Genomic DNA, 14,722 nt, shown 5'->3' with positions numbered 1-14,722 from the left:
TTTTCATTTCTTTTAAGATTTGAAACTCTATCTTTTATGATTTTCACCGACTTCATTGACGGATGGCAGCATGTTAATAAGGTGCACTAGTGTTGGCTCTATGGTTGATGTAACATGTTAGATATGTAGTAAATTAGGTATCATATTAGTGCAACTTTGACTTATTGTTTGTGGCGTATAGGTATTGCAACTCATCATGATTGTATACCCCTAATGGGTGGGATGCACCATCAACACACCCCCTCCCCTCCCCTCCCCTCCCCTCTTCAAAACTCACAATAAAAAGCCCTTCACTACTCTCACTCCAATTCTCAACTTCTATTCTATTCTACTAATTTAGCTAAGTCAGCTCATAGTAGAAACTGAATAAGCACACAACCATGAAATCCACTTCCAAAGCTTTTGTTCTACTTGTTTTATTTCTCATCTTTGTGTCATCAGGTAATTTAGATACTCCTTCCGTTTCAATTAGTTGGACCTTACTTTTCTTTTTAGTCCGTTTAAAAGATCCCTTTATCCACTTAAGCAACTCTTCGATCCAACTTTCCACGTGACATGTTTACGGCCACAAGATTAAATGTCATTTTAGTACATTGGACATATCTTTAAATTAGGACTACAAGATTCAAAAGTATTCTATATTTTCGACCAAACAAATTAAAATGTAGGGAGTATACATATATTAAGATGTTATTTTGCTAAAAATGACAATTAACCTTTAATTTCCCCACTAGCATGTAGCTTAAAATGTAGTATTATATAATTTCGATTAATCTTGTTTCCTTTTGCATTATTTAGGTACTGTTGAAGGCTTGGGAACTGACGTAAACCGTATTCACAAATTTCAAAAGGTATTAGAGATTTTGTACGACGGAAGTCATTTTTTGTGAAATATATTTCATATGAGGAACTAATTTTTGAGTGTTTGGTTATGAGGAAAAAAAAATTCTATACATAAGGGGAAAAAAACAAAGACGGAATGGAAGTCATTTTTAGTACAACTATACTAATTCTTCACATCATATATATTACTTGCTCCAACCAATATTTAGACGTATCATCGATTTTAAACACTCAAAAGTTTCATTAAGACACTCTTCGATTTTCTAATATATTTAAAAGTTAAAAACTTGTATTTCTCACAGCTTATATATAATTTTTTTTCCTTCGTATGTTTTTTCCTCGTTTCGTTTTTGAATTTGTCAATATAACAAGAGAATAGAAGATTGCTTAGATTCATATGCTTCTTTAACCTTAATATTATTGTTAGTACATATATAGTATATACATAGAAAATATATTTTCAGGACAAAAATTCACTACTAGAAACACAGACTTTTCCCACCGCGAATCAATAGAAAATTTGTGTTATAAAACATGATTTTTCCATCCATTTCCTATATAACAAATCAGCTCACTGGGAAAATGCATGGTGAAAAACAGATTCTCATTGAAACACTGAGAAGCTTCCTATTTTTTCCTTGTGAAAACACATCTATTTTTCTTTTCTCCCTAAATCAAAATATCTGTACGAATTGCCACTGAAGATACAATTCAAGGAAAGGCCATTTTGCTGAGTAGTTAAAATTATTTTTTGTTGCAAAATTTGTTCAGAAGATGAGAGAAATACCAAGAAAGTTGATGGGGGTGGATGCAGTGTTAGATTATGACTATGCAGGACCTAATCCCAGGCATGATCCAAGAAAGAGAGGTGGCAATCACCCTTGAAGAATATTACTCTACTACTTTAGTGTATGGAAATTTTGATCAAAACATCAAATTCCAATATTAGAATATTTTGCAATGTCTTTGTTGCCCCTCTTGGGCATAATAATAATTGCAACACTCCCTTAGAGATAATGTTGCTTGAGTTTTGGCTAGTGCATGCCTCTGTTATGTAAGCTAGATATATATATATATATATATATATGTAGTACTATACGTTATACTATATATGCTGTTTGAATTTTGAAAAAAGTTGAAGAGTTGCATTCTATTCTACTGAAATAAAAAAGTTGTTAAGCTTTATTTACATATATCAAACCGAATATCATGATTATACTTCGGCCCTTATATATATCAAACCGAATATCATGATTATAATTCTATTCTACTCATCTTTCTATTGATAAACCCTAGCTTGCTTCGACGATTTCAATTTACTATAGAACCTCCAAGCTTTCCTAAATACTATAGATTTTTTTCTTTTAAATCTTCTTTGTCTGAAAATAAATTTGATTTGCTTCACTAATACAATTTCTACCAATTCTTCTTTTATTCATCAGAAGTTTGATGATGTCCACTCGAACTATGTGAGATGTTTGTGGATTAAGGATATCTTTGATATGACGGAAGTCATTTTCGTAAAAAAGTAGGAGTACCTTTTTTTTTTTTTTTACAATTTTGAAGATTATTTATTACCAAACTTTTGCCTGCCCTAAGAACATATTGCTTAACATGTCAATAGTCAGACAACATTAATTCCATGATTAATGAGACAACTATTAGTCTATAAATTATAAATTATAAATTATGCACAAAGGAAATATGCTAACTGCAAAAGCTAGCTAGTAGCTTTTGTGTTTTGATAGTAGTAACTCTGGTACTAGCTATTACTGGAGCATTCGGTCGAATGATTGTTATTCCTTTGTTTTTTTACGAATTTAAGTAAATAGTGTATCTAGGTAGGCCTTATCTTAACAATCCTATTGAGGTAACAATGTTTTTATCTAAACCAAGCTACCGATGTACTTAAAGTCTGACGAAAGATCATGTGAATTATGTAGAAATCGAGAATTGACCCTCACTTTCACAGTTACATTGGATTTTTACGCGTTCAGAATATTTCCAGAATGCTCCATAATTTGATTACCTTGACCAACAAATGTACAAGGTATAGTTGAAGCTTCTGTTCCTTTCATATGTAAAAATATATACAATTAATAAATACTATCAAACTTCTAAGGGGAAATCATGGTTGATAACCATATTCCAATTGACACAAAACTGATTGTGACTAAAGCCTGTCCCAGTTCTAACACAACATTTTGTTTCTGCACAGGTAAATTTCTCCAGTCCGTCCTCCTGTTGATATGTCAAAACAAATATAAAGCAAGTATATAATCACTGTGATACATGGTGCTAAAATTATTAGAAAAAGAAAGTATAACATCAAAATCTTGTGGATATGTAGACCACTAACTACTATAAGAGACTGAAAAAAGTCAAATCTTTACAGTTCTGCCTAACACATAAATGAAAAAGAAGATCAGCCACTACAACTTGAGTCAAATTGCTTATGGCCTTTCTTAATGGTGTGTAATCACATCACTTGATGTCTTCATCAGAAACTTTTTTGTATTCCCACTATGACTTATATGACTTTCTTGTAGTTGACAATGATGATTAAAAGGAATTTTATAGCTAAATAAGTTTGATCATACAGGCAGGGGCAGAACTAGGGGCGCAAGGGGTTCATCTGAGTTTGATCATACAGGCAAGGGCAGAACTAGGGGCGCAAGGGGTTCATCTGATCCTTTTCCGCTGGAAGATCAAACTGTATATAGGTCGAAATTATTTTTTATGTATTTGTGGTAGATGTTGAATTCCCATGGATTATTCCTGTGTCTACTATACTTTTGAGTTCCCTCAGTGAAAGTCCTAGTCCTGCTACCTTTACTCGGGGGCAGATGGATGATAGGTACAAAAAACTATCTAGCCTAAAAGAAAGTATTGCGACTTTCTCCATGAGCAAATTTCAGAAACTATTAATTCCATTCTCAGGTCACCTGCCAACACCTTAGGTTTCTCAAATAGCAGTAAAATCACATTGGTCGCAAAAGGTCAAGTGCATACCCCAAATCAGCAATGACAATGCTGACATTATCTTGTGTACGTCGGTCCTGAAATGCAAAATCAAAATGTTAAGCATTTATACTTGTATGTGTGTCTAGAGATCATTAAAGTACAGAATGTAGAATATTTTCTTACCAAGGCGGTCCGTGCAAGAGCTTCACAGGCCATCTGTTGGGGAAAAAAAGAATCAGGTTATATATGGTGCCGCAACTTTGCACCAAAGCTAATTAGGCAGAGGATTAAAAAAAAAAACCTGAACATTGCCATGCTCTCGAAGCTGGTTCCTAACGAAATCTACTATTTCAGCGCTGAAATAGTAAGAAAAACTCTAATGAGATCATGATCTTTGTTAGATTCAATTGGCTGTAGTATGTAATAATCCTTTTCTCAGACCTTTTCATGCAATCCCATAATCCATCAGATGCTAATACTACAAATTCGGCGTCTGATCCAAGAGTCACCTGTAAAACATCTGGAGATGCTGTGACCAAGTCTCCCCTGAACTGAATCCTAGCAAAGTAGAAAAAGATATTACATTTACTTTCAAGAAACCATAATGATGTACTGTGCTGTTTACTTAGTTGAGTTCCCTAATTCTAACTAGACAGGCTAATCTGCTATATAAAATTCACAATTAAAATCTCATAATCAACAAATCTAGCATGGAGGATAAATTAGCTAAGTAAATTTTACTTAATATCAAAGCACTGCTGCCAATGAGGAGTTAAACCATTACTATGCTCTTCTAGATCCTAGTGTTTGTTGGCTGTAGCTAATGCATAAAACAAAGTTGAAAGCATATTTTTTCAAGCACCATTAGAAACAGCATTCATAAGATTGTCTGAGTCACCTAATCAGTGTGATCCATTCTAGGTGCACAAGTTGTAGTGTGAGGACATCCACTGATTTCTTGCTTATGATTATAAGGTGAGAGTTTCTGTCACTAATATTTATATGTTATTTGTCCATTAGGTCAAATGCGGTTTGTGAAACTTATCGCTGTAAAATCAGTGAATTCTTGCAAACCTCTTCAAATTTCTTAAATCTGATTGTACAATATTGAGAATAGACAGCTTGTACTGCTCGGTGATGCATGTGCTAGCTAGTGCAGCCTTATCATCAGTAGGATTTGCAGCTCAAGCAAGAAATGGAAATTACCGAGAAATAAACTTTTCAGACCATCTGCCCTCTTTAAACCCTTTCTCCAGCATCCTAGTAAGCAATGATCAGAATGAGCAAGTTATTTTATTTTTCCAGGGCAACTAAGAAACGCAAATGAATAAAGCATATGCTTCCAATCAGTTCAACAGAAAATCAGAAAGAACATACTCATTCTTCTTTGTCTTAAATCTCGTATCACCAAAAGCACGGGATACTGAAATATCTCCACAAATTCTTCCATTGACAATCTGCGGACATAATATACATCCTATGTCAACACGGATGCTGACCAATGTTCATCCTGAAAGCAATAGTACTGTAACTCCTAATTTGCTCTTTCTCATGTATATTTCTCGGCAAGCCATTTACTTGTTGCATTTATAGATATTGAGTTTTTGACCAGCATTTCAAGAAAGAACTCTGAATAGAAGCAGACGAATAAAACAATCGACTATTCTTGGGGACGCTGGGAGGGGTCAAGTATAGGAAACACACCCATCCACCTGCTTCATTGATTCTTCTGATTTCTTGGAGAGAAACCTTGTTGTTTCCATATGGCCTGTGTGAATTGGTCAATGCTTCTGCTTTTCCAGACCTTGACAACACCTGCATTAACATACAAGGCTCCGGGGGTTAAAAAACACCTATCACCCTCGAAGAACATCTCAACAACAATCATTTCATTGTCAGTAGGAATGGATGGTCATGTACCACAGATGAATCTCCAACATGTGCGATAATCAATGTATCAGTCCCAACAAATAGAGCAGTAGCTGTCGAACCGGATTCATCTTCCTTTTCGCTACTCTCAAGCCTTTTCCAAAATGAAACAGCATCTAAACCTCTAATACAATCATATAGAGTATGAAACCACATGGATTCTATTTCTTCTTATTTACATGCTGCAGTAGCTTACCAGTTCAAGAGTTTCCTATCCGCATTTTCAAAAGCTTCTTGTAGTGACTTCCTGATTGCATTTAGGTCTTTTCTGTTCAATAGCTGCCCACCTTGTAATGCTGTAACGCATTCTTTATACAGCTCTTCCCTATTGATATTACATGCATTATCCAACTATACAGAACTTCAAAAGTAAATCTTTCTTTAAGAAGTAAACCACATAGAAACTACATAAATCTCTCTACCAAGTAAAAGACGGTCAAAAACTAAAGGAAACGACATAACTTGTGTTGAATCGTATAATACCTTTATATAAAAGCTTATACTGTTAGAGAGAGTCACTTTTATTTACTTAATCATATCTTTAACACACACCTCATGTGCGGATTTGATTCTGTAACAAACTAAGGTCTTTATTGATCAAAAAAGGAACTTACAAGCAGATCAAAGAACAAAAGGAAAATAGAAAACGGAGATGCCACACTGCTTTTATAAAATAGCTAGTGAAAAGAAAATAACATATTAACTCTTAGCAATAACCCTAAAGGTATAGTTCATCTACTATATATACGCAACTTAAATGCACAAGATCATTCCTTTAACCGATTCTACTGGGGGATCTCTACAATGAAGACGGGCCTTTCTCACTGAGGCAGTAAAATCCGTACTACCAGAGTCCCAAATGTAATTTAACAGTATATCAATTGGGTCCTCCACCGTGGCTAGATTTGTAACAGATTCTTTCTTTTAGGCTAACCACGCGATTCCTCTTTTTACTACTGCGCGGCAGTGAGACTTGAATCTAGGACCTTTCTTTATCTGCATTGATACCATATTGAGTTGTGTGATCATCTCAATTAAAGGGGCATAAAGCTTAAAACTTTTGGGCGAGACAGAAGGGCCTAAAGCTTAAAACTTTTAGACGAGATAGTCACACAATTCAACAGCTCAACAACAAAAGGCCTAAAGCTTCAAACTTTTAGATGAGACAGTCACACAATTCAACAGCTCGATAATAAAGGGCCTAAAGCTTAAAACTTTTAGGCAAGGCAGCCACACAATTCAACACCTCAACAACAAAAGAGACTAAAGCTTAAAACTTTTAGACGAGATAGTCACACAATTCAACAGCTCAACAAGAGAAGAACCTACTACATATGCTGCTACAATATTGAAATACCTAAGGAACTTGACAGAGGAGAAGCCAGCATGGCCATCAAAAACAGCAGCATAAGTAAAGCCATCAAGATCATCGGATTGAACGATGACAGCATCATCTTCCATCTCTTCACGTGGACCTTGGATCATAGTTGAGCCCCATCTTATGCCAGAAACACTGGTTAAAGGAGCCGGCGCATCAATTGCAATTGCAGAACAGCATCTTCCTCTGCCTTCTCCACCTCCACCAGCAGTCTTTTGTATTATGTTCTTTTTGTAGCCATAGTTGCAGCAAATTTTGTTTAATAGAAGAATTTTTTGCAAGTGGGGATTAGATAAGGCCATTGATGAAATAAGGGGAGTCTTGGTTCTCAACAAGACTGGAGTTAGTGTAAGATTTTTCCTCAAGTCAGCAGAAAATTTGCTTGGTTAAGGTTAACCAAGGATAAGAAAACTTCCAAGGCAGAATCCAATAACTGATTTTAACCAATTATTGATTGACAGTTGGGTGCTTTTTGTAGATTCTGGGCCAGAGAATTTGGGCTGAAATTTTTGTTAACAAAGCCCGTGGAACTTTAATGGTTAACAGGTTAAGGATGTTTACCAGGATCAAAAGACATATTTTCTTCAATTATTGTGCACTGAAAGAAGACCAGACTCCAGCATCAGAAGCTATATGCATCCAGTAGTGGTCCTATGATTGGAGTATTGTGCCACAATATTACATTAAGTTTTAAGGAATTCTTTATGTATATTGTATATACCCCCACCCCCACCTCTACACCCCCTTTCAAATTATCTATCATGATTCTTTTTAACGACACCCTTAAGAAACATTAATTAGGAGAGATTGAAGGGTTTGTAGTCTTTAATTACTACTAAGGGTAAAATAGGAAAAAGATAAGTTTATCTTGGAACTTCTAAAAGACAAATAATTTGACACAACTACTTGTAGCAATCACAATAGATAATAGACGGGAGGAGTATTATGTTTTACATACTGATAAACCAGATATCTGTCTTAGCTGCTATGGAAATGAATATGGATCCAGATAGAATGAAATAGATGTAAAATAAGCTTTGGTGGTGCAGTTCTGACTACTTTTTGCAGTGCATAATTAAACACTGTGGGTCGTTTGGTAGAGTGTATTTAAAAAAATAATGTCCGCTAATACCTTATTTGATATACTTTTTCTTTTTATGTATCAGTAATGCTTGCATTAGTTCTACACTCTATTTGGTATAAAGGAGTGTATTACTAATGCATAGAAGTTCATGTTATTAGTAATGCAATGGATTCTAATGCATGCATTAGTATCATTAGTATGATTAAAACTACAATTGTCCCTCAAAATCTTTTTCACATCCAGCACACTTATTGGAGGGCATTTTTGTAAAATAAAAATATTTTCATTTAGAAATTATGTAATTCATGTTAGTTAAGAAAAATGTAAGCATAACTAATGTAAGCATTAATAACGCAATCATTACTAATGCATGTATTACTAATACATAATATTTTGCATTATTCTTATACACCCTCTCAAACGACCGTATTCTACCTTAGAAAAAAGATTTTTTTTTTTTGGAAGTGCTATGGTTGATTTTTACCTCTACTAATTTGACATTGAACCCCGGATAAGTGTGTACATAGTGCCTACCAAGTAGAGAAACTCTATAGGAATACAGAAAGTATGGCTAACTAATCATCTACAGTAGTTCGTCTTTCAAATATCCAGGGCCAGGCTTGAAGGGGTCAGATTCCATGTATGCCTCTGCGCGATAAACTCCAGCATCATTCATACGATTACTAAGCACATGAAGGATAGCCTTCTTTGCACCATATTCATCTCGGTTGTTCTCAACATATTGTTTGGCCTCTGCTGCAATCTCATTGACAAAATCAAACCTATTGTCCTCGTTCAGTAATAGTCTATGAATGTCCATTGTCAATAGTTTACCACCATCCCTAATCTTCCTCACTTGTTCCTCAAGAAATGGAATCCTTTCCATTTTGGCATCTAATGTTTCATCCTTTTTCATCTGAAACCAAAAATAGAATAAGTAAATATACATTGAGCCCAACAGTCCATAAATATAATGGATAATGAGTTTTCAGCATGATTCAAAACAAACATTAACGATGAAGACTAGATTCTTTTCTCCTTAGTCCAGGTTTGCTGACCTTCCAACAAAGGCTAAAAGCTTTTAAATCCTAAATCTACAAAGGTACCAAGTTTTACTTTGACAAGTTTAACCACTGGAATTATTATTTTCAACAAAATAATTAGTATACCCCTCTCCATAAGTATGCAATCTGGCCGCAATCATTTTAACCAATATCAAGGAATAGTACTGTTGTGTTGATATTATAGGGGCTTGGAGGAAGTTAATGTTTTGCCTAAAGAGTACCAGCTGAGAAAAGCTACATAACACGCTTGCACACAAAGCTTAGAGATGTTGGAGCTAAAGATTCCATCCTGACAAAGATTGAAATCAACCAATCAGCAGTGCAAATTAAGATAAAGCCCCGAGTGACAGGTCCATCAAGAGTCACGACTTGAAAAACAACCCATTATAATTGGAAGGTATTGACACATACAAAATTCCATGATCATATAGTTCTTTGAATTGCAGAGAGTTCACCTTTTAATTAAAGAAAATCAAAAGTTATAACTTACAGGTTATCTTGAGTTCCATAAGTTTGATTAAAGGGATTAGCTATAGTTGGAAGTCGAAATAGTCAAAGTACTTATTTGTAATTACCTTAATATATATTAACTTTAAGAGTTAGTTTCATGGATTAGTAACAGCTCAGTGTTAGTACTACAAAGCTTAGAGACGCAGGTGTGTTACTCAGGTTTTCAAAAATAGAAAATACCTATTTCTCCATAACTTTCTCTGAGCTATCCCCTTTTTCATGAACTCAAATATTCTATTTAAGAGCTATAAAGATGTTCAATTAGACAACAAACCCAGCTGTTCACTTTCAACGCATGCTTTCAAAGTAAAATACACCCTATTCCTAGTGATGACCATAGGAGATCACCAAAGGTTAGTGGATCCACTTGAGATGGTTCACTGTATTAAGTGAGAAAAACCAAGAGATGATGGCTAGTTTGCGGAAGGGAACAAAATATGACAAACCCCAGAAGTTGTGCAAATAGAACTTGACAGACAAAAAGGAAAATTTTAGTAAGGCCTAAAAGAATTATGTGTTTGCCTCAAGAATCTAGAATTATGTGTTTGCCTCGAGAATCTAACTTTGAAAAATCCAGGTAAAAGGCTCGGAGACGTTTGGTTCACACATAAAACCTTTTTGGGTTCACATGCTATGAAAACCTAATAGCAGGTAAAAATGCGAGACAGAACCATCCACCAAGGAATGGCTTCTACTAAATACAGATTACTGCTTAAATTCATTTACAGATTGTAAAATATTTTGCCTTGGCAGCAACCACAATACCAGAATATTTGAGTATGGACATGATCAACTGTAAAAAGAACCCAGCCAGGACTTAGCCGCATACATTCAAAGACCACTGCCAGATCAGATGACTTAATCTTGACATCTAGAGCCGCAGATTAACTCAGTCAGGATGACATGACAGTACAACTTGGTATGATCTACTTCCAGGGTCCAAACAAGATTAGCACGTAATGCAATACAGTTAGTTCATCATTTCCCCTGCCTTTAATTTCTAGTGGGTCAAGTTTTGCATTAGGCATCAAGACAGAAGTGATGTACTGACACAAAACTTGAACCCCTGATATGGGAGACCTAATAGGTTTCAACATCTATCACTTTGTCTACAGTGGTTAGTAGTTAATGAATACATAAAACCCAAGCAAAAAGGAAAGATGACTAGCTTGATATGCCAAATAAAGAGGATGAAAGGAATCAAGGATCCTACTCAGATCAAACGTGGATATGATCTTTATTCTAAAGATGATACAATCAAGCTCAAGTAACAATTCTAAGAATTCAAAAACTAATTAGCCAAGAAACTTCGTGCAAATCAAGGCATTCAAAATGAAAAAAAAATAAAAATAAATACAAGTCCAAACTTTAAAACAAAAACAAGAAGCAAGAGAAAAGTGTTATCAATCTATAATATTAGATCAAGCGTAGTCTAATATGTCTACCACAAATATGGTTTTCACTAGAGTTATACTAAACACAGTAACGGTGTAAGAAATACAATAGCATACCCAGTATAATCCCACAAGTGGGGTTGGAGGAGGGTTGTACGCAACCTTACCCTTACCTTTAGAAGGTAGAAAGATTGTTTCCGATAGACCCTCAACTGAAGTAAGCATGTTACAAATCAAGTATCACAGAAAATACAATAGAAAAGAAGTCATGTCCAGAACAATTAAGAAGAGAGCAAGTACCAACACAAATCATATGATAATTGAAGCAAAGGAAACAACCGATACTAACACATGAACTAGACAACACTCAACTACCTACTTTCTATCCCAATCTTTGACTTCCGTATCTTCTCATCGAGGGTCATGTCCTCGGACACCTGTAGGTGAGTCATGTCTTGTCTAATCAACTCTATCAAGACTTGCTCACCTCTACCTCTCCTAATACCCACTTTAGCCAGCACCTCACACCTTCTCATCGGCACATAGTACATCTTCTCTTCACATTCATCTTCTAGAATGCCCACACATTCCATCTCAAAACTATTTATGCAATTTAATCACTTAAAATCCAACTACAAACAATCGTCTATGTCTATGACTCTACAGCAAGCATTACTTCACATAAGTAACCTACCGAAATCAGTGAAACTGAGCACAAAATTGACTCGGCATATAAGGTTAAATCCTTTCAACTATAGCTATACAAGGCAAACACAACACTTCCGAAACTAGATACTCTTAACATCTAATTCCAATAATGCTAAACAGAATGAAACGAGAAAGAAAAAGCACGAATAAAATTCCTTCACTTACCAATTTTCTTCGCCTCCATATTCGCCTTTGTCCACGGCCTTCATTTTTCGAATTCGACGCACTCTGCACATCAAACTAAAACAAAATTCACAAACACTTGTGTTAAATTTTTTTTACAGCTGCTCAAACGGATAGAATAGCAAAGTGTTACCTGCGACCGAACGGAGAAGTTCACGCGTTTTGTATTTTCAACTGCTGCAATTCTCTGCATTAAAAACAAATTATCATTCTCTTTATACACAAAATAAGAACAAAGCCACTTTAAAAAGACGGCGACTCAAACTACAAAACCGGCGAATACAAAGAGACAAAAAATAGATGGAAGACTTTACGGGGAAAGTTTGTAGAGTAGAAAAGGTACTGAAGGTGAGTGTTGATGCTGCCATTGTTTTCGCCCTTCGATTGAACTATGATGGAAGGGGATAAGAAAGGGACCAATTATGGCATTCAACTAGTATAAATGGTCATCCTTTATAAGTTTGAATTATAGGAGTGTCAATTATCACTAACTTGTCACCCCGTTTATTTGTGGTACACTTCAACTTTGACTACTCCAAACTTATTCTTTTAGTACGGTATATTAGCTCTTTTTTTATTGACATAACAAAATATTTGGTTTTACACTGCTCACGTGTGTGATAGAGTGATTTTTCGGCAAAAGTAATATTTTCAATGGTTAAAATACGAAAAACAAAATCCATTTCTCTTTATTTTTTTCAAAATATTCAACTACCCCTTTTCCTATTTAACTTTCAATCTAACAAAAAATAAATCATTCTATTACTTTTACTTTATCTATTTATTTTTAACTCTATGAATGATAATAGGAGACTTGTTTGTGTATGTGAGTCTCCTTCAATTGTGAAAATTTCATGGTCGGATCATAATTTCGAACGTAGATTCCTCGGTTGTATACATTATGGTGTATGTAGTTATATTGGTTAACCATTTTTAGTCCCTAACGATTTGATTTTCGATTTCACCGATAAAAAATACTCATAAAATAGAAAAAGTAGTAACCAACAGGAAAAGAAACCGAATCTTAGTTGCAACCAAAATCCTACTTGTTGTGTAAAATAATAATTTAGCATAAACTTATTGGGTTATCGATTTACCCAATAACCCAATAAAAAGAAATCAAAATCGAATCAATAAACCAATAGTTTTTTTATAAAATCAATACAAAATCATTAATCCAATAACTATAAATCAATAACATTTTTATCAATTCAATTTTTGTACACCCCTAACTTAAATTGTAATTTCTTACTCCATTAATTATAATAAGATACGTATTTGTGCATGTAAGTTTCCTCAAAATCCTAATCGAAACACTAATCGGAAACTACTATGAAACGCTAACCGAAAAAAATAATTTTATATTTTTAACACAAAAAAAATATATAACTTTTTCAGATAATAACTTACTTGATTGACGAAAATTTAATCTTTCACTATTTCGGAGTAAAAGAAAACTAAAAAATATATTTTTTTTAGAGAGAAATCGGATAATTAAGGGTAGAAGTGGGTTATTTTTTAATATAAGATCAATATAAGGGAAGTGGATGGTATTTATCCACGTGGACAGACACATAGGCATTATTTTTCAGGTGTACACACGTGTATTACACGTTGTGGTCCATCAACAAAAAAGGGTCATGTGATGTTGCAAAACAACAAGTTCGGGGGTACTTAGGACAAGTCAAAGTTCAGGTGTACCATGAATAAAATATGACAAGTTCAAGGGGTAATCGATACTTCTCTCTATTGTTTTTGAAAGTTTGACTCGTGGTTATAAAAAACTCATTCGCACTATTTATATCTACTAGTCAAGTGTGCGTGCTTTGCACGTGTATATGAAGATAATAATAAGTGTATATAAAAGAATAAATTACTATTTATATCGAATAATATAATTGATCTGCCTTTAAAAGTTCCACTATTATGAATCAGATCTATTTAAAGTCACTTAAGGCTAATTTCTTGATAGAGAAAAACTTACCCTTCAAAAGATCTTCCATTTCTCTCTTTCCATACCACCCACGTCAAGGCAAGTAAAATCATATTTCATGCCATGTGTCTTCATATCCAAGACTAATAATTATAAATTATGAAATAAATATATAAATATATGAACAGACAATTTAAAAAATAAATATGTTGAAATATCAATTATTTAATATTATACTTTCAAAGGAAAAATATATTTTAGAGTCTTGATGACGACAGTAAAACATAAATCGAGCGATGCAAATTATCTTTAGTGTCTATCTCTAAGTACCTGATGGAAAAATGAAATAGGCTATAAATTTGATTTGCTAACTCATGAAATCTCTAATCCCCGTTTTGTTTATCTTCTAGCTAATTAAAGACTTTGTATTGATACTTGGTTGACACTATAATTTGTCTATTATGATGACAAATTACAATTTTCAGTTATATTTTTGTTTCAATAGTTTTTTTTATGTAAGTATGATTCTGACAAAAGTGTATTTACTTGAATTACGCCTTAATAAGAAATATAACTAACATGAATAAGAAATAAAATTTAGAATAGGAAAAACATACCTTAAATTCACTCGTAATCGGCATGAAGTCTCGTTTGCACGTTTTACATAAATCTTTCTTCATCTGCACAAACATATTAAAGAATAAATCAATAGTGATCAACCAATAATGATTT

At 34.1% G+C, this 14,722-nt stretch overlaps 3 protein-coding genes across 5 annotated transcripts; 1 reads left to right on the top strand and 2 right to left on the bottom strand.

The window, feature by feature from the left end:
- The first annotated feature begins 219 nt into the window (after positions 1-219).
- LOC107866116 lies at positions 220-2,036 on the top strand. 2 transcript variants are annotated; one of them, XM_016712299.2, is made up of 3 exons: positions 220-441; positions 799-851; positions 1,618-2,036. In XM_016712299.2, exons 1-3 carry the CDS (start codon positions 381-383, stop codon positions 1,726-1,728), a joined length of 225 nt encoding a protein of 74 aa, XP_016567785.1. In that variant the 5' UTR covers positions 220-380; the 3' UTR covers positions 1,729-2,036. The 2 variants fall into 2 exon arrangements, with proteins under 2 accessions (XP_016567785.1, XP_016567784.1); XM_016712298.2 differs by having other exon boundaries at positions 288-441; positions 1,615-2,036.
- An 808-nt stretch (positions 2,037-2,844) lies between these two features.
- Positions 2,845-8,108, bottom strand: LOC107863092 (protein phosphatase 2C 57). The gene is made up of 11 exons (XM_016708858.2): positions 7,094-8,108; positions 5,933-6,061; positions 5,728-5,830; positions 5,512-5,622; positions 5,185-5,264; positions 5,014-5,067; positions 4,249-4,365; positions 4,109-4,163; positions 3,991-4,023; positions 3,856-3,902; positions 2,845-3,084 (listed from the first exon to the last, which is right to left on the bottom strand). The coding sequence occupies exons 1-11, from the start codon at positions 7,414-7,416 to the stop codon at positions 2,961-2,963; spliced, it is 1,176 nt and encodes a 391-aa protein (XP_016564344.1). The 5' UTR covers positions 7,417-8,108; the 3' UTR covers positions 2,845-2,960.
- Positions 8,109-8,537: 429 nt separating this feature from the next.
- Positions 8,538-12,531, bottom strand: LOC107863093 (protein PLASTID TRANSCRIPTIONALLY ACTIVE 7). 2 transcript variants are annotated; one of them, XM_016708861.2, is made up of 4 exons: positions 12,372-12,531; positions 12,191-12,244; positions 12,040-12,114; positions 8,538-9,114 (listed from the first exon to the last, which is right to left on the bottom strand). In XM_016708861.2, the coding sequence occupies exons 1-4, from the start codon at positions 12,423-12,425 to the stop codon at positions 8,782-8,784; spliced, it is 516 nt and encodes a 171-aa protein (XP_016564347.1). In that variant the 5' UTR covers positions 12,426-12,531; the 3' UTR covers positions 8,538-8,781. The 2 variants fall into 2 exon arrangements, with proteins under 2 accessions (XP_016564347.1, XP_016564348.1); XM_016708862.2 differs by having other exon boundaries at positions 12,040-12,102; positions 12,372-12,527.
- Between the last annotated feature and the right edge of the window lie 2,191 nt (positions 12,532-14,722).

The sequence above is a fragment of the Capsicum annuum genome, chromosome 3, assembly GCF_002878395.1.
Source record: "Capsicum annuum cultivar UCD-10X-F1 chromosome 3, UCD10Xv1.1, whole genome shotgun sequence".
NCBI lineage: Eukaryota > Viridiplantae > Streptophyta > Magnoliopsida > Solanales > Solanaceae > Capsicum > Capsicum annuum.
Note: the sequence above shows the minus strand (reverse complement) of the source record. Positions and strands in the feature narration are given on the sequence as shown.

Coding starts and splice junctions, on each gene's coding strand:
- LOC107863093 (XM_016708861.2), bottom strand. CDS start 12,425: ATGGCAGCATCAACACTCACCTTCAGTACCTTTTCTACTCTACAAACT. Junction 12,245..12,371: donor CTACTCTACAAACTTTCCCC/GTAAAGTCTTCC, acceptor TTTTTAATGCAG/AGAATTGCAGCAGTTGAAAA. Junction 9,115..12,039: donor TATGGAGGCGAAGAAAATTG/GTAAGTGAAGGA, acceptor TTTTGGTTTCAG/ATGAAAAAGGATGAAACATT.
- LOC107866116 (XM_016712298.2), top strand. CDS start 381: ATGAAATCCACTTCCAAAGCTTTTGTTCTACTTGTTTTATTTCTCATC. Junction 442..798: donor TCTCATCTTTGTGTCATCAG/GTAATTTAGATA, acceptor TGCATTATTTAG/GTACTGTTGAAGGCTTGGGA. Junction 852..1,614: donor GTATTCACAAATTTCAAAAG/GTATTAGAGATT, acceptor AAATTTGTTCAG/AAGATGAGAGAAATACCAAG.
- LOC107863092 (XM_016708858.2), bottom strand. CDS start 7,416: ATGGCCTTATCTAATCCCCACTTGCAAAAAATTCTTCTATTAAACAAA. Junction 5,265..5,511: donor TCAATGAAGCAGGTGGATGG/GTGTGTTTCCTA, acceptor TTATGTCCGCAG/ATTGTCAATGGAAGAATTTG. Junction 3,903..3,990: donor CTCTTGCACGGACCGCCTTG/GTAAGAAAATAT, acceptor TTTGCATTTCAG/GACCGACGTACACAAGATAA.